This window comes from Heterodontus francisci, chromosome 5 (assembly GCF_036365525.1).
Source record: "Heterodontus francisci isolate sHetFra1 chromosome 5, sHetFra1.hap1, whole genome shotgun sequence".
Taxonomy (NCBI): Eukaryota; Metazoa; Chordata; class Chondrichthyes; order Heterodontiformes; family Heterodontidae; genus Heterodontus; species Heterodontus francisci.
The window spans coordinates 17,066,648-17,094,075 of NC_090375.1; the positions used below are offsets into that span (position 1 = coordinate 17,066,648).

Consider the following 27,428-nt stretch of genomic DNA (forward strand, 5'->3'; position numbering starts at 1 on the left):
ACATTAATCCCATATTCCCTACTACATCCCCACCATCTACCTACACTAGGGGCAATTTACAATGGCCAATTTACCTATCAACCTGCAAGCCTTTGGCTGTGGGAGGAAACCGGAGCACCCAGCGGAAACCCACGCGGTCACAGGGAGAACTTTCAAACTCCGCACAGGCAGTACCCAGAACTGAACCCAGGTTGCTGGAGCTGTGAGGCTGCGGTGCTAACCACTGGGCCACTGTCTTAGGGAAAACGTTAGAAGTTATTATTAAAGACGTTATAGCAGGACACTTAGAAAAATTGAAGGTAATCAGGCAGAGTCAACATGGTTTTGTTAAAGGGAAATCATGTTTAACCAATTTATTGGAGTTCTTTGAGGGAGTTACATGTGCTGTGGATGAAGGGGAGCTGGATGTATTGTACTTAGATTTCCAGAAGGCATTTGATAAGGTGCCACATCAAAGGTTATTGCAAAAAATAAAAGCTCATGGTGTAGGGGGTAACATATTGGCATGGCAAGAAGATTGGCTAGCTAACAAAAGAGAGTAGGCATAAAAGGGTCATTTTCTGGTTGGCACAGGGATCTATACTGGGGCCTCAACTTTTTACAATTTATATAAACGACTTAGATGAAGGGACCGAAGGTATGATTGCTAAGTTTGCTGATGACACAAAGATAGGATCGGAAAGTAGGTTGTGAAGAGGACATAAGGAGGCTGAAAAGGGATAGTGGGCAAAAGTCTGGCAGATGGAGTATAATGTTGGAAAATGCAAAGTTGTCCATTTTGGCAGGAACAACAACCAACAGGCATATTATCTAAATGGTGAGAGATTGCAGAGGTCTGAGTTGCAGAAAGATCTAGGTGTCCTAGCGCATGAATCGCAAAACATTATGTGCAGGTACAGCCTGTAATTAGGAAAGCTAATAGAATGTTATTGTTTATCACAAGGGGAATTGAATACAAAAGTAGGGAGGTTATGCTTCAGCTATACAGGGCATTGGCGAAACCACATCTGGAGTACTGTGTGCAGTATTTAAGGAAGAATGTAAATGTATTGGAAGCAGTTCAAAGAAGGTTTACTAGACTGATACATGGAATGGGCAGGCTATCTTATGAGGAAAGATTGGACAGGCTAGGCTTGTATCTGCTGGAATTTAGAAGAGTAAGAGGTGACATGATTGATACATATAAGATCCTGAGGTGTCTTGACAGGGTGGATGTAGAAAGGATGTTTCTCTAATGGGAGAATCTAGAACCAGAGGTCACTGTTTATAAATAAGGGGTCGCCCATTTCAGACAGAGATGAGGAGAAATTATTCTTTCAGAAGGTCATGAGTCTTTGGAACTCTCTTCCTCAAAAGGCGGTGAAAGCAGAGTCTTTGAATATGTTTAAGGCAGAGGTAGAATGATTCTTGATAAGCAAGGGGGTGAAAGGTTATCGGGGGTACGTGGTAATGTGGAGAAATCAGTTCAGCCATGAACTTATTGAATGGCGCAGCAGGCTCAAGGGGCCGAGTGGCCTACCCCTGCTCCTAATTTGTATGTTTGTATAGCCACACTACAGATGAATAAACAGCAATATCCCTTTTGAAAACGTGCTAGTATCAATGTCAGGTAAAGACATCGCTGTACTGGCTGTGTCAGTAAAATAGATTGCAACTGTTACTGATTGGACTTATGAAGAAAAGTTCCTTTGGTGTGGTGGCAGAGGCTGCTAACACACAATGGAACTGTATTACAACATATCACCATCTTAAGAAGAGGGAGAAAAAGCTTTTGGGGGTGGTGTGGGGGGCAGAGAAAAGGAAAAGAGAAAAAATGGCTCCTGAATACTTTCACTCAGTATTAGTTGTGGGTTATAACATATCGTAGCACATCGCCACTTACTATGATCACGAGTACTCTTGATCATGACTTATACGATGTCCTCAGTGCTATTAAATGATGGTGGCTTGGGAGTGAGAAAATGAGCGTTGGCATCACCGAGAGTGGCCGGGGAGGCCAGGAACATGCCAGTTCGGCTTGTTTGACAGAGGGGGAAGGGATTCAATAACATTTATTGTAGAGGCAGCTGCAAGAGGCCTAGTCCCAGAGGCGAATTTTGCAATCCTGAGGGCCCAGGCCTGGTGGCGAGCTTTGTGATCCTGGGAGCCCAGTCCCAGCGGCGAGTTTTGAGATCTTGGGGGCTCAGGCCTAGCAACGAGCTTTACGATCCTGGGGGCCCAGACCCAGAAGCAAGCTTTGTTATCCTGAGGGCCCTAGGCCTGGTGACGGGTTTTGTGATCCTGGGGCCCCAGGCTTGGTGGCGCGCTTTGCAATCTTGGGGCCCAAGCCTGGCGACAACCTTTGCAATCCTGGGGCCCAAGCCTGGTGGTGAATGTTGTGTTTGTGTGCTCCCAGGCTTGGCAGCGGGTTTTGTGATCGTGGGGCCCAAGCTGGTGGCGGGTTTTGTGTTCCTGTGCACCTAGGCTTGACAGCGGGATTTGTGATCCTGGGGGCTAGGCTTCCCGATGGGTTTTGCGGCCTTGGCAGGGGGTGGGGTGTTGGAAATCGCAAGGGGATCAGTTCCGATGATGACAAAAGAAACCCTAGTGGGGGGGGTCAGGGGTGCCGTCTCGGCAGTACAAGTGCGGCCTCCCTCATGCGACAGAGGAGAGAGAGAGAGAAAGGAAGCAGGGAAGGGACTTTCGAAGACAGCAGGAGGAAGAAAAGAGGGTTAGAGGGGGAGGGAGATAGGCCTGCAATCAGATCAGATGGCTAAGGGTGGGGGAGGCTCCAGGGAGGGATCTGGGAAAGGGAGAGATAATCTGGGACAGGGGGTGACTTACAGTGAGGTAGGTTTGCGGGTGGGGGGTTATGTTTGAGCAGGAGCCTGTGGGAGAGTAGATGAAGAACTTTAGGAATGGATGAGAGCAGTAGAAGGGGGTGGTAATTCTGTTTTTGTCCCTGTGTCTGTCTTGTGTATGTCTATGTGTCAGTTTTGTTAGCGTTATGCCGCAAAGTCTAGTCTCCAATCATCTTGGACCTCCTTGCCATTGGATCAAGACCTCGCTCTGTCTAGACCGTGTGGTCGCTGGTGTGCAACAGCCACCCCATGTTAAAAGAAGCTCACGGACTGGCATCTTCCACTCCTAAGAAGATCATGATTAAAACATCTCATTCGCTATTGTCATGATATACTTACAAGTATGGGAGTGAGAAAAAAATTCAAAATATATCCAAAATTCAAATCAGCCATGATCTCACTGAATGGCAGAACAGGCTCAAGGGGCTAAATGGTCTACCCCTGTTCCCATAACCCTTTCATATGCCAATTATATGGACTAGCTTATCAAATAATTGATAAGTAAACACATTTCAGTGATTTTATGACATAAGAAAGCAAACTGCTTTTGCTGTATTGTTAAACAAGCTTAATGAATCTCAACAAATGCCAGCACACATTACTGACTAGCAATGCATGTGTGGTCATTTTGCTTTCCTGGTTTAATCACTTTGCATTTATTATGCCGCAGAAATTAGGCTTCAAAGCCTTTAACCACTTAAAGCATACATTACAGAAAGTGGCAGGACCAGTTTCAGGAGGGTTCAGAATCAGCTGAAGATATTTTACACTGAGTTATCCAAACATGATGCAAAAGAAGTAAAGGGCCAACAACCTATATCAGCATATATACAAATAAAGTCTTCATAAAGTATTTGGTGGTTGGTAGAAATTTGTGAGCAATTACTTGTAACAAAATAACACCAACTCAAATCGCTGCACTTACCAACATTCAAAAGCAAGTCATAGGCTGCGTGGTCATGAAAGTCATTATATTGTCACACTCACAAGAAATTTTGCAATGAAAATACAGAACCAAACTGAAGAGTTATAAAAAAATTTGACTTTTCCTTTCAAACAGGACAATGTGCTGCAAAATAGCCACCGAAGGTTGAGCTGACTGGGCCTGAATATTCAAACTGTCTCACTGTCTGTTAAGGACAAAGGATACATTCCAAGCTAAGAGGTGTCAATTACACCCATCCTGAAATCATCAAGAGACATTCCTGAATTGAATGGGTTCTTCTGAAACAAAGAAGTAGCCACATCCTGGTCCATTGTTGGTCACCACAGGGAGAGGGCCATGCAGCTCCTAACAGAGGCAAATGTGAGAGATCTTTAACCTTAAAAAGTAGCTCTCTGGAGAGAGAGAGATCACAAAAAGCCTGTCCAGCCAAGAGCTGTGAGGGATCCAGCAAAAACCAAAGAAGAAGCCCTCCTGCAAATTCTATACTTCAACTTGGTGCAACAGAGTACTAAAAGTGACCACTACCTCCAGACTGAAGTCTCAACCACCAGGAAATGACAAAGTCATTTAAAAGAGAAACTGTCCTCCAAGAAGATTCAACAGATTTACTGTGAACCTAGAACACCTATCTCACTTCAAATCATTTACCCTTTTCCTTTCTATCTATTTATTCTTGCTTTCGTGTGTGTGTGCGTGTGTGCGCGTGTGTGTGCGCGTGTGTGTGCGCGTGCGTGCGCGTGCGTGTACACGTGCAAGGGTGTGGTTGCGACCATTTCAGGAATGAATATTGTTCAATAAATAGTTAATCTTCTGTTTTAAACCTACAAGAAAACCTGTCACTGTCTGTTTATTTGACAAATAAAACACAAGGTGTTAAAACTCTAGTAACAAAAACACTTTCTGTAGTCAGTTGGGAGGTGAACAGTGGGAACCACCCACATCTCTTAGCACCTGGCCATACCAAATCGGGGGCTCGAAGCTGGGATCTGAACTATCAGATAAGCAAAAGATTTAGAAATGGGGGGAAATTGCTCTCTAAAATTGTGGAAAAGTAAACAAACAGGTTTCCTTGTATTTTTTTTCTGTAGTGCCAGCAACAAAAGATATGATCACGTTTAATACTGACGAGTTTTACAGCAGGGACACACATCCCAAGTTAAATAAATTAAATTTTGAAGACTTAAAAACCCTAGCTACCCAGGTAGGAGTCATGTTCAAGCAAAAGGCAAAGAAACCTGAAATAGTGAAGAGTCCAGTTACCAATTTTAAACTTACCCCCGAACCAGAAGAAAGCCTGGAACCTTAGTCTGAAAAGATATTCCTTGCTAGAATGCAGTTGAAAGGAGAAAAGATGCAGTTTCAGAATGAAAAAGAGGAAAGAGGGATGTGGTTGAAAAGAGAGGAGATGCAATTTCAGAAGGAAAAAGAGAATTCCAGTTCAAAAGAGAGGAGATGCAGTTTCAGATAGAAAAAGAGGAAAGAGAGGCAAAACTGTTTGAGTTAGAAAGGCAACAAGCTCAAGATGAAAATGCCAACAGCCACTCAAACCTTATCCCAAATTCAGAGCAAAACTTTGATGTATTGAGACACTCACAGTTAGTATCAAAATTTAATGAAAAGGAGGCTGAATCATATTTTATCTCCTTTGAAAAATAGCTACCACACTAAAATGGCCAATACAAGGCAAGTAAATGGCTGGGGCTCATGAAGCTTTTTCTCTGTTATCAGAAGAGAGTTCCTCGGACTTTGAACAAACTAAAACAGCAATTCTAAATGCATATGAGTTCGTACCCAAACTCTATCAACAGAAATTCAGACACATTAGAAAAAGACCCACACAGAATTTGAAAGAATCAAACCTCTGGCTTTCGATCACTGAATACAATCTCTCAAGCTAGAACCCTCATGTGAAACTTCGAGAGAAGTGACGTTGCTGGAAGAATTTAAAAATAGCATCACAGTTAATATAAGAACCCAGAATGAAGAGCGAAAAGTAACAAAGGTAAAAGAAGCATCAGCAGAAATGACTGACGATTATAAGTTAATACGCACACCCGATGTGATTCTAGTGTGGAAAATCTGGGCATGTCAAGGCAGATTTTTGGTATTCCAAAAAAACAAAGTGGGGGGGGGGGGGGGGTTGGCTTTAGCCAAGACAGTGTCCGTAGCTAGGAGTAGACAGCATGTGCTCCAATATAACCCAGGATCAGAATACCTAAAAAAACGCTTTGCAAAATGGAAAATAACTCCTTTCGTATCCCAGGCACTAGGCAAAGCAATAACCATCCTCAGGGATACCGGTTATTTTCAAACACTACTTGCAGCAACGTTTACAGAAGTGCCATCCAACAGCAAAACATATACCACGGTATTGGTAAAAGGGCTTCCTGGCAAATGCTTGAAGGTTCCCTTAGTTAAAGCTTACCTGCAGAGTAAGTTGGTCACTGTTGTAGTGATGATCAGGGTCATTCCGAGCTTACAAATGACTTGGCAGGAAGCACAGTATTGTATCCAGAGGGTCCAGAAAAGTCCATGGATACTGCGGAAACTGAGGGGAACAAACAAAATTCTGCACTGCTGCAGAGGGCTGAGGGTGCAATTGGGCCAGTAAAGATTAAAGAGGCTAATGAAAAGCCATTAGAATTTAAAGAAGCCAAGATGGAGCCAGTAGAATTTAAAAAGGCCAAGATGGAGTTGAAATAAAAGCAGCAGAGGTTGAAGGGAGTGCATCAGAGGTACAGTTAGCAGCATCCTACTTTACAGATTTAAATAGGGACAAGGAAAGTTCTCAAACAGACAAGCCAAGAGTGAGGGAGATGCCTCACCTAGATGAAATGCCATAGGGGAGTGCAATGGAAGCTGAACAGCCACCTGTGAGCATTAGTGTCCCAGAGGACATGGGGCAGATTGGGGAAAAAACATCCCCGTAGTAAAAGGAAAATGGAAGGTAAAATGCCCTAAGGTGAAAACACTTGTGAAAGCCCCAAGAAAAATAAAAGTGAGGTCAGTGTGGATGTGCCCACTAAAGAATCAAAGGGTCAGGTTCTAAATTCAAAGCTAACCGAACCCAGCAATACAGATTCAGGACCAACTAAAGAGAAAGTGCAGAAAAATAACCCTGACACCTCACAGGGGCTAAAAAAAAACCAATTTATCACCCACTGTCACTCTAGAGATAAGAATTATAAATGTACCAGAATCTGAACTATTAAATCCATGTGCCATGGAAGTAGCAATTGTGGGGTTACGGAATGTACAGGCAATGAAATTTGCCAACAGCCTAACAGCCAGGAACAATGCAGCAATGGAAATTTGTATATTACAAACCTTGGGACAAAAAAAGACGTCTCTCCAGCAGTGTCCCAAAGTACTACAAATAGATGCTGGAGAAATCCAAGACCATTTGACACTGGGATTTTAAAACTGGGAAACGGATAGAAAACACCAAATTTTCTAAACAGAAGCTTTCCTGAGGCAAAACTTCAATGCCCAATAAGGAAATTCAATTATAGTCGTGCCTCATCCAAAGAAAGGATGATGTAAAACTCAAACTTAAACAAGAAATGGCTGTTACAGACAATGCCACCTGGAGCAGTTGTAAGACTGAGGTGTGGGTATCATGCGAGCAGAATGCGTGTGGAGGTGTGACCCTGTACCTTCTTTCCTTCTGAACCAAAAAAACCAAACAACATAAAAAATAAAATCGTAGGAATATAATTTTTCCCCTTTTGGAGGAGGTGTCATGCTCATGAGAAATTTAGCAATGAAAATACAGAACCAAAGTGAAAAGTTACATATAATTTGACTTTTCCTTCTGAAAAGTGGAAAATGTGCTTCAAAATGGCCACTGAAGTTTTGGCTGACTGGGTCTGTACATTCAAACTGTCTCACTGTCTGTTAAGGACAAAATGATACATTCCAAGCTAAGAGGAAGCCAGCAGAATTGAAAGAGGTCAAGATGGTGCCAGTAGAATTTAAAGCAGCTGAGATAAAAGCAGCAGAGGTTGAAGAGAGTGCACCAGAATTATGGTTAGCCCATCCTGAAAACCATCGAGACATTCCTGAATTGAATAGGCTCTCCTGAAACAAAAAAGGTGCGAAGTAGCCACATCCTGGTCCATTGTTGGTCACCACCAGGAGGGGGCCAAGCATCTCCTAACAGAGGCAATTATGAGAGATTTTTACCTTAAAAAGTAGCTCTTGGAAAGAGAGGAGAGAGATCACATCACAAAAAGCCTGTCCAGCCAAGAGCTGTGAGGGATCCAGCAAAAATCAACTGCTGGGCAACCCTGCTGTGAATTCTACACTTAGCCACCAAGCAGGCCTCGCAGAGATCTGGTTAAGTTAGCTCTGTAATACCAATTATGTCATCAAGCAGTATTTACATTTCAATTCAGGCCCGGTCTGCTTGTAGCAGGAGCATCAGCTGACTTGAAAGTTGGTGGAGAAAATAGCAACAGACAAGAACAGAATGACTTCGGGCCGGTATATCAATACACCCAATCTTAAACCTTCCAATGCACTATTTCACCACACCTTCCCATCAATAACAATGCTGAAGTTACTCTGTGAAGTGAGATGATGAGAGAAAAGAGATGATGATGAGAAGGCAGACAGTGGGGGAGATGGCAGACAGAAAGGGGAGAAAGCAAGCAGTGGGGGACAAGGCTGGGGGGGGGGTGGGGGGTAGAAGAGAAGGCAGGTGGCAGGGGGTTGGTGAGAGGCATGCAACGGGGGGCCACAGAAGGCAGGCGGGGGGGGCGGGAGGAGGCAGGCTGGGGGGGGCGGGATGAGGCAGGCTGGGGGGGTGGGAGAAGGTAGGCTGGGGGGGTGGGAGAAGGTAGGCTGGGGGGTGGGAGAAGGTAGGCTGGGGGGGTGGGAGAAGGTAGGCTGGGGGGGGTGGGAGAAGGTAGGCTGGGGGGGTGGGAGAAGGTAGGCTGGGGGGCTGGGAGAAGGTAGGCTGGGGGCAGGAGAAGGTAGGCGGTGGGGTAGAAGATAGTGGGGAGGGAATGCGAAAGTGGTGAAGTAAGTTGAAAGAAATGGATTGGGGAGGGGGAAGGAAAGCATGGTGGGGCTGGGGGGAAAGGAGGATGACAGGGAGGGAGGGGAAAGCCCATTCAAATGTGAAAAAAATGTTAGGAATAAAAAGGTGGTACAAGATAAAAATAACGCTTTTATATTTTTGCAGTTGCATGGTCAAAATCACTGCAATTTCCTAAGCGGATGAGTTGGATGTAGCATGACTTAGTTTACAGTACAGATTGAGTAGCTGGGAGACGTGTATCACCGTTTGTAGGAGCGTAGAATTTCAATGTGGGAACTTTGCATAGCTAAAACATATTATAAATAAGGGGACATGAAATTACAATGAGAACAAGTCTACACAAAGGGCTGGATTTTATGGACCCTCTGGAGGTGGGGTGGGGGGGGGAGGGCCCGTCGCCTCCCCATTGCCAAGTGATGTTACTGGGGCGGGATAGGTCGACAACAGCTTTCCCGCCCAGAGGCCAATTGAGGCCTTAAGTGGCCTATTAATGGCCAATTAAGGGCCTCTTCCTGCCACCACTGGGATCTTACCAGCAGCAGGGGGTGCCTCTGCCATGCAAGGAGGACAGTTTGTAAAAAGAGGCACGCTCCCTAGGGGCTTGGGGGGGGTGGTGGCGGTGGTTAGTCCCTCCTCCAGGGGAGTCTGTGGCCCATGGAGCACCCCCGCCGGGAACCACTTCACCAACCGCACCCCCCAACCCCCACGATACCTCCCTCCCCCTGGACTGGCCCTGGCCTACCCTGCCCCTCACCTACCTCTGGTCCAGGGTTCCAGAGCAGGCCTTGATCCAAGACCCTTGCAGTACCGGCAGCTGTCACCACTCCCGCTGGCGCTGCCAATACTGCTGAGCTGTCGGCCCTCTGATTGGTCAGCAGCTCATGGAGGCGGGATCCCCGTCTTTAAAGGGACAGGGATCCACGCTCGTAAAAAGATCGGACGATCGCTCCGGGGGGGCTCAGGAAAAGGCTGAGGCGGGGATCCCCCCCAGCCTTTTCCACTCAGCGCTGGGAGCCTGTCCTCCTACACAAAGTCCAACCCAAAATGTGTGACAAAACATGTCAATAGGATGGCACTTGGTGCAGGGAATTGCACATACAAATTAGATTTTAAATATATTATGTATAGATATGTCCAATTTTCACGGCTGATACTCTGTTTTTAAGTTGGTTTGACTGTTGAGGGTTACCACACTGCATGCATTCCATGGGACAAGAATTGTATAAAAGGATTAATGATTCTGAAGTCATCATCAAAAAAGCTGCCATTAATTTTACTGCGAAATTCTGTTTTTAGCACAAATATTAATGGTAAAAAGACTTATTTTACAAATTAGCCAACAGCTTGCAAATCAGAATCATATAATGATTGCAACACAGAAGGAGGCCATTCATGCCCATGCCGGCTCGCTAAGAGCAATTCAGATAGTTCTACTACCTGCCCTTTCCCCGTAATCCTGCACATTTTTTATCTTCAGGTGCTTATCCAAATCCCTTTTGAAATTCACAATTGAATTTGCCTCTACCGCCTTCTCAGACAGTACCTTCCAGATCCTAACCACTCACTGCACTGAAGTTTTCTCACGTCGTTCTTTTGCCACTCACCTTAAATCTGTGCCCTCTTCTCGACCCTTCACCAAAGGGAACAGTTTCTTCTACTTATTCTGTCCTGACCTCTCAACTAAATCTCTTCTCAATGTTCTATTCCCTCAGGAGAACAACCCGCGCTTTTCCAATCTATCCACGTAACTGAAGTCCCTCATTCCTGGAACCATTCTCATAAATCTTTTCTGCACCCTCGCTAAAGCCTTCACATCCTTCCTAAAGTGCAGTGCCCAGAATTGAGCACAATACTCCACTTGAGACTGAGTGTCTTATAAGGTTCATCATAACTTCCTTGCCTTTGTACTTTATACATTGATTTATAAAGCTCAGGATTCAATATGCCTTTTTAACCACATTCTCAACCTGCCCTGCCAACTTCAATGATTTGTGCACATATACCCCCAGGTCCCTCTGCTCCTGCACCCCATTTACAATTCTACCCTTTAGTTTATGTTGTCTCGCCTCATTCTTCCGACCAAAATGTATAACTTCACACTTCTCTGCATTAAATTTTGTCTGCTAAATGTCCGCCCATTTCACCAGCCTTTCAATGTCCTCTTCAAGCCGCTTATTATCCTCCTCACAGTTCACAATACTTCCAAGTTTTGGGTCATCTGCAAACTTTGAAATTGTGCCCTGTATATCCAAGTTTAAGTCATTAATATATATCAAGAATAACAATGGTACCAGCATTGACCCTGGAAAACACCATTCTATATCTTCCTCTAGTCTGAAAAAGTACTCTCTGCTTTCTGTCACTCAAAGTTGGCTAACTTTGTATCCATGCTGCCACTATACCTTTCATTCTTTGGGCTTCAACTTTGCTGACAAGCCTATTACGTAGTACTTCATCAAAGGCCTTTTGGAAATCCATATACAGAACCATATTACCTTCCAACTCTTTTTGTCACCTCATCAATGATCACCGGACAGTCAAGAAGGAGCACGCATGTAATGGAGGAGTTCCCTCACCAACCTATATTCCATTCTGAATACTGGTAAGAGTCTGTTCCTCTGGGATGTGCAGCCAGAGTCCAGTCCACGGCACCAGTCCTGGCTCAGCTGTACGGTGGGGAGGAGGAAGATTGAACAGGCAATAGTGATAGGGGAACAGACAGGCATTTCTGCTGCCGCAGACGTGAACCCAGAATGGTATGTTGCCTTCCTGGTGCCAGGGTCAAGGATGTCACTGAGTGGCTGCAGAACATTCTTTGGGGGGGGAAGGGAGGATTATCAGCCAGCAGTTGTGGTCCATATCGGTACCAACAGAAGAGGTACAAAGAGGTAGAGTTTAGGGAGCTAGGAGAGAAACTAGCAAGCAGGACCTCAAAATACAGTAATCTCTGGATTACTCCCAATATCATACACCAGTGAGTATAGAAATAGGACAATACAGCAGATGAATGCATGGCTGGAGAGATGGTTCAGGAGGAAGGGCTTTAGATTCCAGGGACATTAGGACCAATTCTGGGGTAGAGGGAACCTCAACCCAGACGAATTGCACCTCAACAGAGCCGAGACCAATATTAATACGGGGGGATTTTCTAGTGCTACTGGGGTGGTTTAAACTAACTTGGCAGAGGTGTGGGAACCAAAAAGGAATATTAGAGAGTAAAACATAGATGCACAGAGAATTGGGAGAGACAAACAGCACTGGAGTGGTAAAGAGTAAGGTATTAGATGAGGTCAGAGTAAGAGGGAATGTAATAAGATCTCAGTTAGATTTAAAGTGCCCGTATATGAATGCATAGAGTGTGATAAATAAGGTTTGTGAGCTGCAGACGCAGCTAGCCATGTGGATATATGATGTCATGGCGATAATGGAGACCTGGCTCAAAAAAGGGCAGGACTGAGCTCTAAATATGCCTGGATACAAGGTGTTCAGGAAAGAAAGGGAAGGAAGGACAAGAGAAAGGGTAGCAATATTGATGAAGGAGAACATTACTATGCTGGAGAGAGATGTCCTAGAGGGATCAAGGACAGAATCCATTTGGTTAGAGTTAAAAAACAAAAGAGATATCATTACATTGCTGGGTGCATTCTTATAGGCCACCAACTAGTGGGAAAGATACAGAGGAACAGATTTGCAAGGAAATTACAGAAAGGTGCAAGAATTATAGAGTAGTTATAATGGAGGATTTTAATTATCCTAATATAGACTGGGATAGTAATAGTGTAAAGGGCAGAGAGTGACAAGAGTTTCTAGAGTGCGTTCAGGAGAATTTTCTCCAACAGCATGTTTCCAGTCCAATGAGGAAGGAGGCATTGTTGGATCTGGTTCTGGGGAATGAGGTGGGTCAAGTGAATCAAGTGTCAGTAGGGGAGCAGTGCTGGGCACTACACTTAGGAAGGATGTGAAGGCATTAGAAAGGATGCAGAAAATATTCACAAGGATGGTTCCAGGGATGAGGAACTTCATTTACATGGATAGGTTGGAGAAGCTGGGCCAGTTCTCCTTGGAGAACATTAAGAGGAAAATTGATAGAGGTGTTCAAAATCATGAAGGGTCTGGATAGAGCAGATAGGGAGAAACTGGCTGAAGGATTCAGAACCAGAGGACACCGATTTAAGGTGGTTGGCAAAAGAACCAGAGACGACATGAGGAATTTTTTTTTTTACGCAGCAAGTGGTTAGGATCTGGACTGCTCTACCTGAAAGTGTGATGGAGGCAGATTCAATCGAGGCATTCAATAGAGAATTGGACAATTATCTGAAGAGAAAAAATCTGCACGGCTATGAGGAAAAGGCCAGGGAGTCAGACTAGATGAGTTGATCTTGCAGAGAGCCAGCATAGATACGACAGGCCAATTGGCAACCTTCTGTGCTGTAGACATTCTATGATTCTCTATGATTCTAATGTAATGTATAAAAATATCTCTGGGTGCTTCACAGAGGTGCAAGGGAAAAAAATGAATGCTAAGCCAAAGAAAGAGATATTGGGAGGGATGATAAACAGCTTGGTCGGAGAAATAGTTTTAAAGAGGCGAGGAATCTGAAGAGCTGGGCAGGTAAAGGGAGGGAATTCCATCTTAATATTATTTCCCTTTTCCACTTCCTCCAAATATTTAGTTGTAACATTCTGCCTTTAACTGTGTGGTACATTCTATGAATAGTAGCAAGGCCTAAAAGACTTAATCATGCATCTATTTTTCCTCAATGGCAATAGCTGTCGAACAGACAATCATCAACACTTAATCGGGGTCAAAAACATCAGCAGTCCAAGGTCAGAGACTTGCATATTTACTGGCTACATTGGCTCATTCAATTAGTTTACAGCCTTGACAGAGTAGTAATATTATTTCACCATTTGTCTCCAATTCCGTTCCAACTCCATTCTGTAAAAGGTCTTGAAACGTTAACTCTGCTTCTCTCTCCACAGATGTTGCCTGACCTGCTGAGTATTTCCAGCATTTTCTGTGTTTATTTTTACGATTTGCCCTGTTAGTGTTCCTGGTTGTTTCCTCTCCTTTCTCCATTGAATATGCATTTCACCTTTTCCCTCTGGATTGTTATTTCTTTTTGTTACTCAGCCAGTATAAATTCTCAGTCTTCTCCATTATCTTTTTCAGCTGCTTTCACTTTTGCTTTAAGGTATAGTGGGCCTATTTTAGTAATAAAACAATGTTTCTGTTTTGTACCTTCATTTTAAACACTGGTTCTGAATCCATAGCAAGTTTCTCAGTCTTTATGAAAAAAAAATCCCTCAGATGATTCAGAGGATCATACACTCAAATATCCTATTTTCATAGGATTCACCCACATTGTCTCTAGGCTGCTTCTTTGTATGCAGGCACCTCTAATGTGCATATGCTGGATACATGAGTTTGTGGAGTTGAATGAAATAACACAGAGATAGCATATGGAAAGAAGCTGAACCCCTGCCTGCAGGAGATGTTTCCAGGTGAATGGTTGGCTGTATCAAATGCTGCTGAGAGGCTGAAGGGGACAACTTGAAATGATAGTGCACTGTAATCACAATCTCTATTTTGGCAACCGTATGTAGTTGCAACAACTATGGTGCCAATGTTTTATGGAGAGATACTATAGTTGGGATGACCTGAGTACTGGGCTTTGAGATTTTGGTCTGCCCCAGTCAACGTTGAAATGCTAATTTCAGAATGGCTGGGACTGGGTCCCAGATTTCTCACTGTTTCTAGAGAGAGAGCAATAGATCTGCAAATGCACGAGAACCTGTCTCCAAAAGGAAAAAGGTTATGAAGTACCATGGCATTGACTATCAGCAAAGTGCTGTCAAAACCTGACAATTCTAGTGGTCAGGAACAATGGCATCACAAAACAGAGTTTGACATTTTTCTGCTTGTACGCACATTTGAGTCAAGATTTCTGTTAAATATGAAAATTCCCATTTATGTGAGGACACTGCAATAAAAGCCCATCTCTAATGTGATGACTTAGAAGCACAGGCCATAAAACAATAGGTATCTAAGAATGACTCTCCTAGATACTAGCTCAGCTCAGTTGTTATCACTCTTCATCATCTGAAGGTGGGTTCAAGCTCCAATACAAAACATGAGCACAAAATCCAGCCAACACCTCAGTGCAATGCTATGGGAATACTGCATCATCAGAGGTAAAACAGATTAAATCATTGTTGTTTGTGGGACATTACTGTGCACAAAATTCCTGCAATATTTTACTTATAGAAGTCGCAAATGCATTTCAAGACCATTCATTGTACATGAAGCACTACGGTGCATTTCTAGGAAACATGATAACATGCCACGTAAAAGTCTTCTTTAAGTCAAATGGTTGCAGAACAAAGTTTTACAACCACTCAAGACCACTTGCTTTTATGTACATGTTTCACTACTTCCCAACAAGACAGCAAGTCATCATATTGCAGGGGAAAATAGAACAGGCCAGTTAGCCCCTCAAGCCTCTTTCATGATTCAATGAGATCTGTGACCTAACTCCAGAAAGCCACTTTTGCCCCATATCCTTTCATAATTTTGGGGAGCAAAAGCTATAAATCTCTGAATTAAAATTAACAATTAACCTCGCACCAACTGCCATTTGCAGAAAAGAGTTCCAAACATCGATCACCCTTTATTTATAGTTTCCTAACTTCACTTTAATTTTTAGGTTGTCCCCTAGTCCTAGACTCTCAACGAGCAGAAAATTTCTCTCTATCTACCCTAACAGTTCCCCTCAATATCTTGAAAACTTTGATCAAATCACCCTTTATCCTTTTAAATTCCAGGCAATACAACCCTAGTTTGTGTAATCTCTACTCATAATTTAGCCCAGGGAGTCCAGGTATAATTCTGGTAAATCTATGCTGCACTTGCTCCAAGGCCAATATAACTTTCCTACGTTGTGGTGTCCAGAACTGAACACAGTACTCCAGGTGTGATCTAACTAGGGCTTTGTATAGGAAGGCCACATTAGCAGTGATCATTTTTCTTGCGATGCTACATATCTAATCTCTTGTGAGCTGTTCACCGAGCAGCAGTTACAATAGTGGAGAATTCAGTGCCTCAGACAATCCTTTACTCTTAACTACGAGAAGCAGGACACTGATGACTCCTATATAATAAAAAAGGAGGGGAAATATAATCAAACTAGAATTTAAAAGAGGGTCTCTAACCTCCAGCCTAAGATCAAGAAAAGTCAAACATATCTTTCCCTCCACTAATAGCAGACTTGACGCAAGTCAAAGAGAATGTTTTCTAATCTAATAATTAAATGGTCAAATTTCTACAATAACTAAACACAAAGGCACTGCAGCAAGGAAGTTCTTGTACACCACTAATGAAAACACACAATGCTCCAAGCTATTGATGTGTCGTCAGTGAAACACTTTCAACAATAAAAGGTCTGGAAGCAATTCAAAATGATCTCTTTTTAATCAGGGCTCAACTTAAACAAAGGACTGTAATAATTATATTTAATTAAATGAGTTCAAAACTGAATTTTACAACAGATTCCACTTCCCTGAATGTTATGTTATGCACACATTATTTTGCAAAATACTCAAATGTCACAACTAATACTGCTGTCAAATGTTTCTTTTGGGAAATTTTGTTATTATTCATTCTGGGGTTGTGGGCGTCACTGGATAGGCCAGCATTTATTGCCCATCCCTAATTCCCCTTGAAAAGGTGGTGGTGAGCTGCCTTCTTGAACCACTGCAGTCCATGTGTGGTAGGTACACCCACAGTGCTGTTTGGAAGGGAGCTCCAGGATTTTGAAGCAGCGACAGTGAAGGAACGGCGTGACTTGGAGGGGAACTTGCAGGTGGTGGTGTTCACATGTATCTACTGCCCTTGTCCTTCTACGTGGAAGAGGTCGCGGGTTTGGAATATGTTGTCTAAGGTGCGTTGTTGCAGTGCATCTTGTAGATGGTACACACTGCTGCCACTGTGCGTTTGTGGTGGAGAGAGTGAATGTTTGTGGATGGGGTGCCAATCAAGCGGGTTGCTTTGTCCTGGATGGTGTCAAGCTTCTTGAGTGTTGTTGGAGCTGCACCCATCCAGGCAAGTGGACAGTATTCCACCACACTGCTGACTTGTGCCTTGTAGATAGTGTACAGGCTTTGGGGAGTCAGGAGGTGAGTTACTCGCCACAAGATTCCTAGCCTCTGACCTGCTCTTGTAGCCACAGTATTTATATTGCTACTCCAGTTCAGTTTCTGGTCAATGGTAACCCCTAGGATGTTGATAGTGGGGGAATTCAGTGATCGTAATGCCATTCAATGCCAGGGGAGATGGTGAGATTCTCTCTTGTTGGAGTTGGTCATTGCCTGGCACTTGTGTGGCGTGAATGTTACTTGTCACTTATCAGCCCAAGCCTGGATATTGTCCAGGTTTTGCTGCATTTCGACACTGACTGCTTCAGTATCCGAGGAGTCACAAATGGTGCAATCAGCAGCAAACATCCCCACTTCTGACCTTATGATTGTAGGAAGGTCATTGATGAAGCAGCTGAAGATGGTTCGGGCCTAGGACACTACCCTGAGGAACTCCTGCAATGATGTCCAACAACCACAACCATCTTCCTTTGCGCGAGGTATGATTCCAACCAGCGGAGAATTTTCCCCAGTTCCCATTGACTTTAGTTTTGCTCGGGATCCTTGATGCCGTACTCGGTCAAATGCTGCCTTGATGTCAAGGGCAGTCACTCTCACCTCATCTCTTGAGTTCAGCTCTTTTGTCCATGTGTGGACCAAGGCTGTAATGAGGTCTGGTGCTGAGTGGCCCTGGCGAAACCCAAACTGAGTGCCAATGAACAGGTTATTGATGAGCAAGTGCCGCTTGATAGCACTGTCAATGACAACTTCCATCACTTTACTGATGATAGAGAGTAGACTGATGGGGCAGTAATTGGCCAGGTTGGACTTGCCCTGCTTTTTGTGTACAGGGCATACCTGGGCATTTTCCACATTGCTGGGTAGATGCCAGTGTTGTAGCTGTACTGGAACAGCTTAGCTAGTGGCGTGGCAAGTTCTGAAACACAGGTCTTCATTACTATTGAATGTTGTCAGGGCCCATAGCCTTTGTGTATATATACTATAAAACACCACTATGCATGATGAAGCTGGCAAGCAGTCAAGAATTCTGATTTGCAATTTTGCCACCAAACTAATTTTCGCTCATCTTGATACTATTCTTCCCTCTCAACACCATCCAGTAACTACCCACCTACATACATAAGCTCAGATTTCCATCTGTTGCTTTAACAATTATAGATTTTACAACCTCAATCACCTTTTTACCATGGATGCAAATTGCACTACAATTCCATCCTTCACCAGGACAATCTGTAAGCTTTCCATTTCTTCTTTGAACAGCAGCCTAGCCTGTCCCCAGCACTCACCACCATCCTCTGCCAATCTAAACTATTCTCACCTTAAAACAATTTTTCTTTCAATTCTGCTCATTTTCTCCTGCCAGTCTTTTTGTGAGATATGTTGAATACTCTATTCAAGTCCTACTCATGTCCCCATCTGACATCCTCTTCTATTACATTGATGACCGTTTTGGTGCTGCTTGTTTGATTTTAAGGATTTCATTAACTTTGCTTCCAATTTCCACTCTCACCTCGCCTTCATGTACTACTCTTATCTCTGTCTCTTCCTTCCACTTCATGGACTTTTCTCTTTTTTTCTGGCAGGTTTCTGAGGTTTCCACAGACTCATTTGCAAGTCTACTTACTCCCACCGCCACCTGCAATATAAGCTTCTAAAACGTCCTTCCTATCCCACAATTGAGGATTGCTTTCTGTAGTAGTCAACAAGAACCTTGACTGAGTCCATCCCATTTCCTCTGATTCTTCCATCATCTCCTCCTGTTCCATACATTACAGGACTTTCTCACCTTCCCTTACCATCAACCAAGGACATCATCTTACAAACTTACAATACAATGCCACCACCAAACATGTCTTCTGCTTCCTGGAGAAGACATTTTCATTGCAATACCTCTGTTCACTCTCCCACCATCCCAAATTCCAGCTAACCTTCTGACACCTTATTCTATTCACTTCAGGAGATGCAACAAGTATTCGTTCACCTTCTCCCACTCTGACATGGCACACTATATTTGCTGCTCAGAGTGTGATTTTCCATACCAAGACGACCAAATGCTTCCTGAACATGCTTGTTCTTTCTGCAAATGTGATCCTGCCTCCCTATGGCTCCCAGTTGAACTCCTCTCCCCATTCTGACTTGACTGTTATTGGCCACTTACATTATTCCAAAGAAGCTCAAACAAAGCTTCAGGTACAATATCTTATTATTTTCTAGATGCTCTGGAGCACTCTGGTCCAAAGATTGACTTCAGTAGCTTCAGACTTTATCTAGATTTTTCATTTTCTTTATAGCAGAGGTGAATGTCGGTGTTGAGTGGGAGAATAACAAGTCACAATGGAAGAGGAAGAGACTTTTCACCAGAACACAGTGATGACTGTATGAAAGGACTGTGCCCTCACCTTTGGTCTATCTATTCTCCTTTTGGAGTTGGCAGAACTACTGTTGTTTGCCAGTATGGTTGGTTTTAAATTGGGACCTGCTCCATAGTCTTCCTGTGTTTTCCATTTCTCCCATTTTCTTTCTTTTCCTTTGGCAGACCTGTCACTTCCTTAGCTAGTCACACATTCTTGGTTTGTTTAATGTCTTTAATGCTTCTCTCCATTACATGACTTGATTTGTTACAGTCTATTAATCATGCCACCTGATTCATCTGATTTTTCCCTCCCTCTGATTCCATTAACATGCTTATTCACTTCTTTTCTGTTTTGGACAAAGGGTTTAGCTTGAAACATTAACTTGTCTGTTCTTTCCACAGGGGCTGACTGATAGTTTTTCCATCTTTTTCCTATGTTTTCTTTTGAGAGAGAGTCTGGTTTGATCTTCTAACAAATGAATTCATTCTTGCGGTCAAAACATTTTCACACCATTCCAATAAGTCATCTGTATAAGTGGATTCACCCCACGTGACTCAAGTTTGCATTACTCTACTTCAAGTCAACATGATAGCAGATCTCAATCATCAGGAGCTCAACTACAAAGGCACCACATTGGTGAGTAATGTGATGAAACCACCATATTAACCTCACTTGCTGGCAAGATCTGAGTGAATATCATTTAAAGTGAAATTTTAGAGTCATTCCTCACCTGTGTTTATACTGACATTCAGTCTAGGATCAAAATGACCACAAGGTAAGTTTATATTCTGGCTTGGATCTGAAGATGACTTCTCACCCTGTTAAAGTACATAATTGCCAAATGATGTAACTTGCTATATAGGTTACAGAATGGTTACAGTACAGAAGGAGGCCTTTCGGCCTGTCGAGTCCATGATGGCTCTCTGCAAAAGCAATTTAGCTGGTCCAACCGCTCTCTCTCCCTTTTTCTATAACCCTGCAAATATTTTCCTTTCAGATGCTTATCTAATTTCCTTTTGAAAGCCATGACTGAATCTGCCTCCACCATCCTCACAGGCAGTGCATTCCAGATGTAACCACTCACTGTGTAAAAAAAGTTTATCCTCATGTCTCCTTAGGTTCTTCGGCCAATCATCTTAAATCTATGTCCTCTGGTTCTCAACCCTTCTGCCAGTGGGAACAATCTTCTCACCATTGTTAAACCACTCACCAGTGCTCTCCAAATGCTCTTATTTAGAATAATTCATTTCCCAACCCCACATAATCCCATACAGGTCAGGATCCAAACTGAATGCAGTCCATCAGGGTTTACATTGTGATTGTCCACAGGTCAATTCAGATGCCATGTGGTACTGTTTACCTCCCAGATTCATACAATTACAATTCATCTAGATTGAGTCCAATATAAGATTCATTTCAAACTGTTTAACCCAATCTTTGGAGAATTTTAGACTTTATAGCCTAGTCTTGCACCAATGCCAAGACATGGAAGTTCTTACTCTGAAGTCATGCAACTGGAGTGTATAACTCAAGTGTTATGTTGGCTGTTTTGGAACACTTTAACAGTCAGTTACAACAAATCCAAATTTGTGCCTGCATTTGAACAAGACTTCAGAGTTTATAGAACACAGATCTCAAACTTTATGTTAGCAAAGCTTGCATACCTGATTTTAGACACTGAGGCGCTGCTAGCTGGCTAAATGAGGATGTGAAGATAAAGTACAAATACCATATTGATTTTTTCGTAACCTGTCTGCAAAGAAACATACTATTTGGTAAATAACCAATATATGCAAACTCTAGTCACCTGTACATAAGTAGTTTTGTGTAGGTTTTTTTTTAAATTATGAAGGGGTTTGACAGTGTAGATGTTTCCAAGTGGGGACAGCGGGGGGGGGGGAGGGGAGTCTAAAACTAGGGGCTATAAATATAGGATAGTTACTAATAAATCAAATGAAGAAATCAGGAGAAACATCTTTACCCAAGTGGCTAAAATGTGGAATTCACCGCCAGAAGGAGTAATTGAGATGAATAGCATAATATGCATTTAAGGGAAAGTGTATGAAGGAGAAAGGAAAGGTGCAAGTTGGGTCAAATGGCCTGTTTTTATGCTGCAAATACATGGAATCTTGATTATATAAGTTCTGCACCCTTTCTAGTTAGTATCTCATTTCCACTGGGAAATTAATGAAAATGTTTCTCTTAGCAAACATGGCATCAGTCAACTGGTTAATTTGGATGCCAACTTCACGTTTTCTGCAACAGTGTGGAAAAGTCCTGTTGCAACGCTTAATGCCGTGGTGACCTTGACAGCATCCTAGTCATCGACATTGACTGCACAAGACTGCAATAGATAGTCACTGAATCGTCAGTAAAGTGGAGGTGCCAAAGACAGCTCTCCACCAATCTGTCCAGATGCATGGTTAGTATACGGGGGTCCCAGGGTAGTGGCAGATGTACACATAATGCCCAAGGTCCTTGCAACTGCAGATATCTGCCCATCACAAAGTAGTTTTCCTCATCTTGACCATGCAATAGTATGGGAGTTAACACAGCAAGGCCTATCCTCCTTTCCTTGGTGTTACTCGTTTTGCTCAGCTATTTGTTGCTTTAAATGCATGTGTAGAACAAATGATCAGCAGAGCAACTCAAAGGCACACTGCTGTGCTCAGTTTTTAAGGGCAAGGTTAATGCTGTGGGGAAGAGCCTCACCTGAACTTCTGAACTTAGCACTGGACCATATGATAACTTTTGGTTGTTAATGAGTTTCCATGTTAGTAGCACAATTAAATAGAAATGCCCAAAATAATCATCTCAAAATCAGACTTGCTAAAGATGGGTGTGTGAGAGTCTATGTGCCCGAACTTACGACCCATATCCATTCCAAGGTCAGGCCTTGGGGGAAAAAAATCACCCTTTTGTGCTTATTTTGTGGTTAAAACTGCAATTTCCGTATGAATTCTACATAATTCAGATCTGCAACATTTATTTTCCTACATAAAATGAAAGATTCACAGGAAAGCTTTTTGCCAGACCTGCAATAGCTGTGTGGCAGTCGTCCTTTGCTCTGGATTCTTCACCAGGCACTTCTTGACAAAATCTGTGAACTCATCGGACCAGAGTTCTGGTTTCCGGAATGTTGGTGGTGGGTTGGTGGGAATCATAAAAATAGCCTATTTTTAAAAGAAAAGGAAGGGGGAAAATCAGTTGGACATGGAAATCAAAATCATCTGAGTTTTAGTGCAGTCAAATAAACAAATCCTTTTATTCACCTTCTCTATCTGACAGTAAATCTGATGTACACATTTTTCACCGATCTAGAATTTCTATCAGGAATGAGGTTCAGGAAACTAGTCCATCTGCTACCAATGTAGCTATTTCCCATTAAATTTCCTCTGTGCAAACTGAACCTCATTGAGCACTTGGTACTTTATTTTATCTATTATTGTTTATCAGTCTCCAGAGAAGCTTTCCATTTTTGACCTGCTTAGTAGAACCAAAGGCACTTCCTGACCAAACAGATAAAACCAACAGACTGCTGTTTAGTGCCAGGATCATTTCCCACCTAAATAATTACTCTTGCTGGATCTCAGCCTTTTGAGAGCAGTTGCTGAGTCAGCAGTATCACTCTTTCTAAGTACAATGTAATTTGAATTCTCAATTTTCAACATTAATGATTCTACACCACATGTACTGATGATATAAAAATACTTTCCACGGGCTACTTTGAAAATTAACTGAGCTTAACAGTACCAACCAGTTTCCTAAATGACTACACTAGGCGGAATTGTACGTTTTGTTCAGTCACCTCCACTAGGCCAACTCTGTCTATTATGTCACTAGCTGCAATTCTGTAAATCATGTTCCTTTCTATTAATCCTTTCAACAACATATCATAGCATATCAGTTTGACCAAACTCTGAAAGTTACCAGAACCATACCTCCTCTTTTCACTAGAGCCACAATTATTAACTTCTCTTCCAAATCTCCATCGCCGTGTGGACTGGTGATCATGCAGCTGCCGCGATATTCAGTGTGACGGCTCATTTAAATGGCTGGGGCCGACCGCATCCCCCTCCCCCTCCACCCTCAACGATGACGTGGCGGGGGCAGGCAGTCCGTCCCCAGAAACGGCGTCAGACACCACTGCACAGGCGTCGACATCATTTTTAAGGGCTTTAAGCCCTACATTACAACTTAAAGATTTAAAGAGATAGTGCATTAAAATTTATGTTAAACAATTAAATAAATGTTTCCAGCCCCTCTTCCATCTCCCCAATAACCATACACTCATTCCTTGCCCTCTCCCCAAAAGTACTTACCTTGTGTACCTGACCTTCCCCCCCCCACTCCCCCACAAAGTTCACAAACTTTTAACTTCACCCCTTCCCACCATCCCCTACACCAATCAGATTAGTATGACCCCACTACCCCGTGCCCCCTCCCCACTCACCGCACTGAAATACTTACCTGCTCCCCCCTCCCCACCAGTGTCCCGCATCGGATATCCGAACTGGTATCCGAAGTGGCGGGAGTGCCGGCCACTGGCACCAATATCGCCCTGGAACGGACGGCGGGAGTGGGTAAGTATTAATTCATTTATTTAAATAAATTTGCCTATGTAAATTTTGGCCCCATTGCCGAGCGACAGGGGGGCCACCACAAGACCTCGCCGCCGCCGGCAATATCAGGCCGAGCCTTCCCAGCGTCAAGGCCCGTGGCAGGCTTCTCCTGGAGGCATTTTCCAGCCTCTCCCCCGCCACAACCCCCAATGTTGGGGGGGCTGTAAAATTTAGCCCTTTATCACACTTTACTAATTTTAAGCAAATATGCAACCCAAGGATTCAGGTGCTACTGCAACATTCTGGTTAAGTCACAAGTTATTTTCTTCTTTGTTGGAACCCTTCACTCTTTACATAGCACCGTGGATTTTCTGTTTTCAGTCTCCCATTCTACCTGCATAAGTTGAGCTGGGGACAGAAAACGGACAGGATTTCCGTTGGAATTCTGTCCACTCTGCATCCAGGAATGATGGTATTGGAATCACCCCACTCAAATGGGCAGGCTTGAATTGAATATTAATTTGGGATGAGAATGTCCAGCACAGCAATTTCTTGCCATTCTGGTGTACAAGAAATCAGGTTGTAAACAAGCCCACATGAAATGGCCACCTGAAGTTGCTAGCCAGTCTTCTTCTTAGGCAGTCCCTCGGGAACAACAATAACTTTCTTCCTCTCCAGGGTTGTGGGTCCTTAGGTGACTGAATTGTCCAATTCTGGATCCGCACACTTTGCCACAGGTGGGGCAGCTGGTCTTTGATGAGGCAAGTGGATGGGATGCTCAAACCTCCGAACGCTCCTTCCACTGTTTGCGCTTGGTCGTTGCCGGGCACGTGGACATTGTTCGAACTGGCTGGCACCTTCGCGGATGCTTCTTCGCCTATTTAGGTGGTCTCGGGCAAGAGATTCCCACGAATCAGCAGATATGTCACATTTTTTCAGGGAGGCTTTAAAGACATCCTTGTAGAATTTCCTCTGCCCTCCTGGTAACCTCTTGCTGTGACAGAGCTTGGAGTAGAAAGCTTGTTTTGGAAGTCTTGTGTCAGGCAGGCGGACGATGTGACCTGCCCAAAGTAACTCACTAGGCATGACCAGTGTCTCAATACTGGAGGCGTTGGCCTGAGAGAGGACACTGATATTGGAGCACCTAACCTGCCACTGAATTTGCAGGATCTTGCGGAGGCACCGCTGGTGATATGTCATCCAGGGCTTTGAGATGTCTGCTGCACAGCATCCATGTTTCCAATGCATACAGGAGGGCAAGTAACACTGTGGCCCTGTATACCATGAGCTTGGTGCCAGATTTGAGGTCTTTGTCGTCAAACACTCTTTTCATCAGACAACCGAAGGTTGCGCTGGCACACTGCTGGCGATGCTGAGTTTCATCATCGATGTCTGCCCTTGCTGAGAGGAGGCTCCCAAGGTATGAGAAATGATCCACATTGTCTAATGGTTCACCGTGGATCTTGATAGTTGGGGGGGCGGTGTTGCACTGTGGGAGCAGGCTGGTAGAGGACCTTCATCTTCCGGATGTTCAGCTTAAGGCCCATTCTTTCATACGCCTCCTTGAATGCATCGACAAGGGTTTGAAGCTCAACCTCTGAGTGTACACATAAGCAAGCATCGTCAGCGTACTGCAGACTGAGGTTGGGGTGACCTTGGTTCCGGACTGGAGGCGACATTGGTTAAATAGTTTCCCACTCGTCCTGTACAGTAGATCTACTCCGGCAGGGTGCTTCAAGGAGATGAGGTGGAATGTTGCGGTGAGGAAGATGGAAAAGAGTGTTGATGCAATGACACAGCCTTGCTTAACCCTAGTTTGCACTCGGATTGGGTCAGTGGCAGATCTGTTGACAAGGATTACAGCTTGAATGTTGTCGTGGTGACGAATTTCTCCAGGCAGCCAAATTTGAGGAGGATGTTCCATAATCCCTCCCAGTTGATAGAGTCGAAGGCCTTTGTGAGGTCAAATAAGGCCATGTATAAAAGTTGCTGCTGTTCCCTACATTTTTCTTGGAGTTGTCTTGCAGTGAAGATCATGCCCACTTTGCCTTTTGAGGGACGGAATCCGCATCCTGATACCGGTAGGAGCTCTTCAGCCATGGGGAGAAGGCGGTTGAGAAGGATTCTTGCGATGACCTTCCCTGTGGCAGACAGCAGGGATACCCCTCTGTAGTTACCGCAGTCTGTCTTGTCACCTTTTTTTGAAGATGATCGCAATTACGGTGTGTCGGAGATGCCCTGGCATGATCTCCTACTTCCAGATGGGGGAGATGAGTCCATGTATTTGTGTCAAGAATGCCTCTCTGTCATATTTTAGAATTTCGGTGGGAATTCCATCTACGCCGGTGGGCTTACTGTTTTTTAGCTGTCGGATGGCCTTTTCAATCTCATGTCAGTCTGGGATTGTGGTAAGGTTGTGGCGGATAGCATGGAATGTGATCGAGGTCTCTTGCATCAAGGACTGAGTTGCGATCGAGGAGATCTTCGAAGTGCTCCTTCCAACGAGTGCTGACTGCCTCTCTGTCCTTGATCAGCGCCCCTCCATTTTTTGCTCTCAGTGGGGTAGGTCCTTGGGTGCTTGGGCCATAAATAGTCTTGACCGTGCTGAAGAATCCATGTATGTCATGGCTGTCAACGAGTTGCTGTACATCCTGCACTCTTTCAGCCCACCAACTGTTCTTTAGGTCACAGGTTTTTTGTTGAACCTCGGCCTTCAATTGTCTGTATACCTGCATTTTTTTCCCTCAGATTTTGGTGATGCTTCCAGTTCAGGAATGCCTTGCACCTGTGATTTAGTAACTCCTAGATCTCCTGGTTGTTCACGTCAAGCCAGTCTTGATGTTTCCTGGTCGAGAAACCAAGAGTATCTTCATAAGTGCTGATTATGGTAGCTTTGAGGGCAGACCAGGTGTTGTGGGCATTGTGGTTCCTGCTCGTTGAGCATCGCCAAGTTGCTTGTAAGATGCTGCCTGAGTAGGTCTTTCTTTGCAGAGTCCTAGGCATCATCAACGTCGATTTTCCTGTGGTAGTGCTTCTGCTGCCACTGCCATTTTTGGACTGGGTTTATGGAGATAGTAGCTCGGATTAGGCAATGGTCGGTCCAGCAGTCATCGGCTCCTATCATGGCACGGGTGATGCTAACAGCCTTGCAGTTCCTCACTCGGATGATGATATAGTCAAGCAAATGCCAATGCCTGGAGTGAGGGTGCTGCCATGAGGCCTTGTATTTGTCTCTCTGACGAAAGAGGGTGTTTGTTATGATCAGGTCATATTCAAGGCATTTCATCAGAGGCAGGACTCCATTGATGTTAGCCCTTCCAACACCTTCCTTGCAGATCACACCGTTCCAAAGGTCTGTGTCCCTCCCACTCTGACACTGAAGTCTCCAAGGAGGATCAGCTTCTCTTCCTTGGGAACATGGGACAGCAAGTAATCAAGGTTGGAGTTTGAATCTTTGGCCTCATCTGTTGCTTCTAGGGTTGGCACTTACGCACTGACGACTGTGGCATGCTGTTTATGGGCTAGGGT

At 44.0% G+C, this 27,428-nt stretch overlaps 1 protein-coding gene across 4 annotated transcripts in view; it reads right to left on the reverse strand.

Annotated features, from left to right (window-relative positions):
* Positions 1 to 27,428, reverse strand: part of stk3 (serine/threonine kinase 3 (STE20 homolog, yeast)) — a 761,988-nt gene that overhangs the window by 326,561 nt on the left and 407,999 nt on the right. For 3 of the 4 annotated variants that reach the window (XM_068031154.1, XM_068031155.1, XM_068031156.1), the window contains one exon: positions 22,374 to 22,511. The exons of the other annotated variant lie outside the window; for it this stretch is intronic. In XM_068031154.1, the coding sequence (XP_067887255.1) occupies positions 22,374 to 22,511 (138 nt within the window). The remainder of the gene's footprint in view (positions 1 to 22,373; positions 22,512 to 27,428) is intronic. 4 annotated transcript variants of the gene reach the window in all.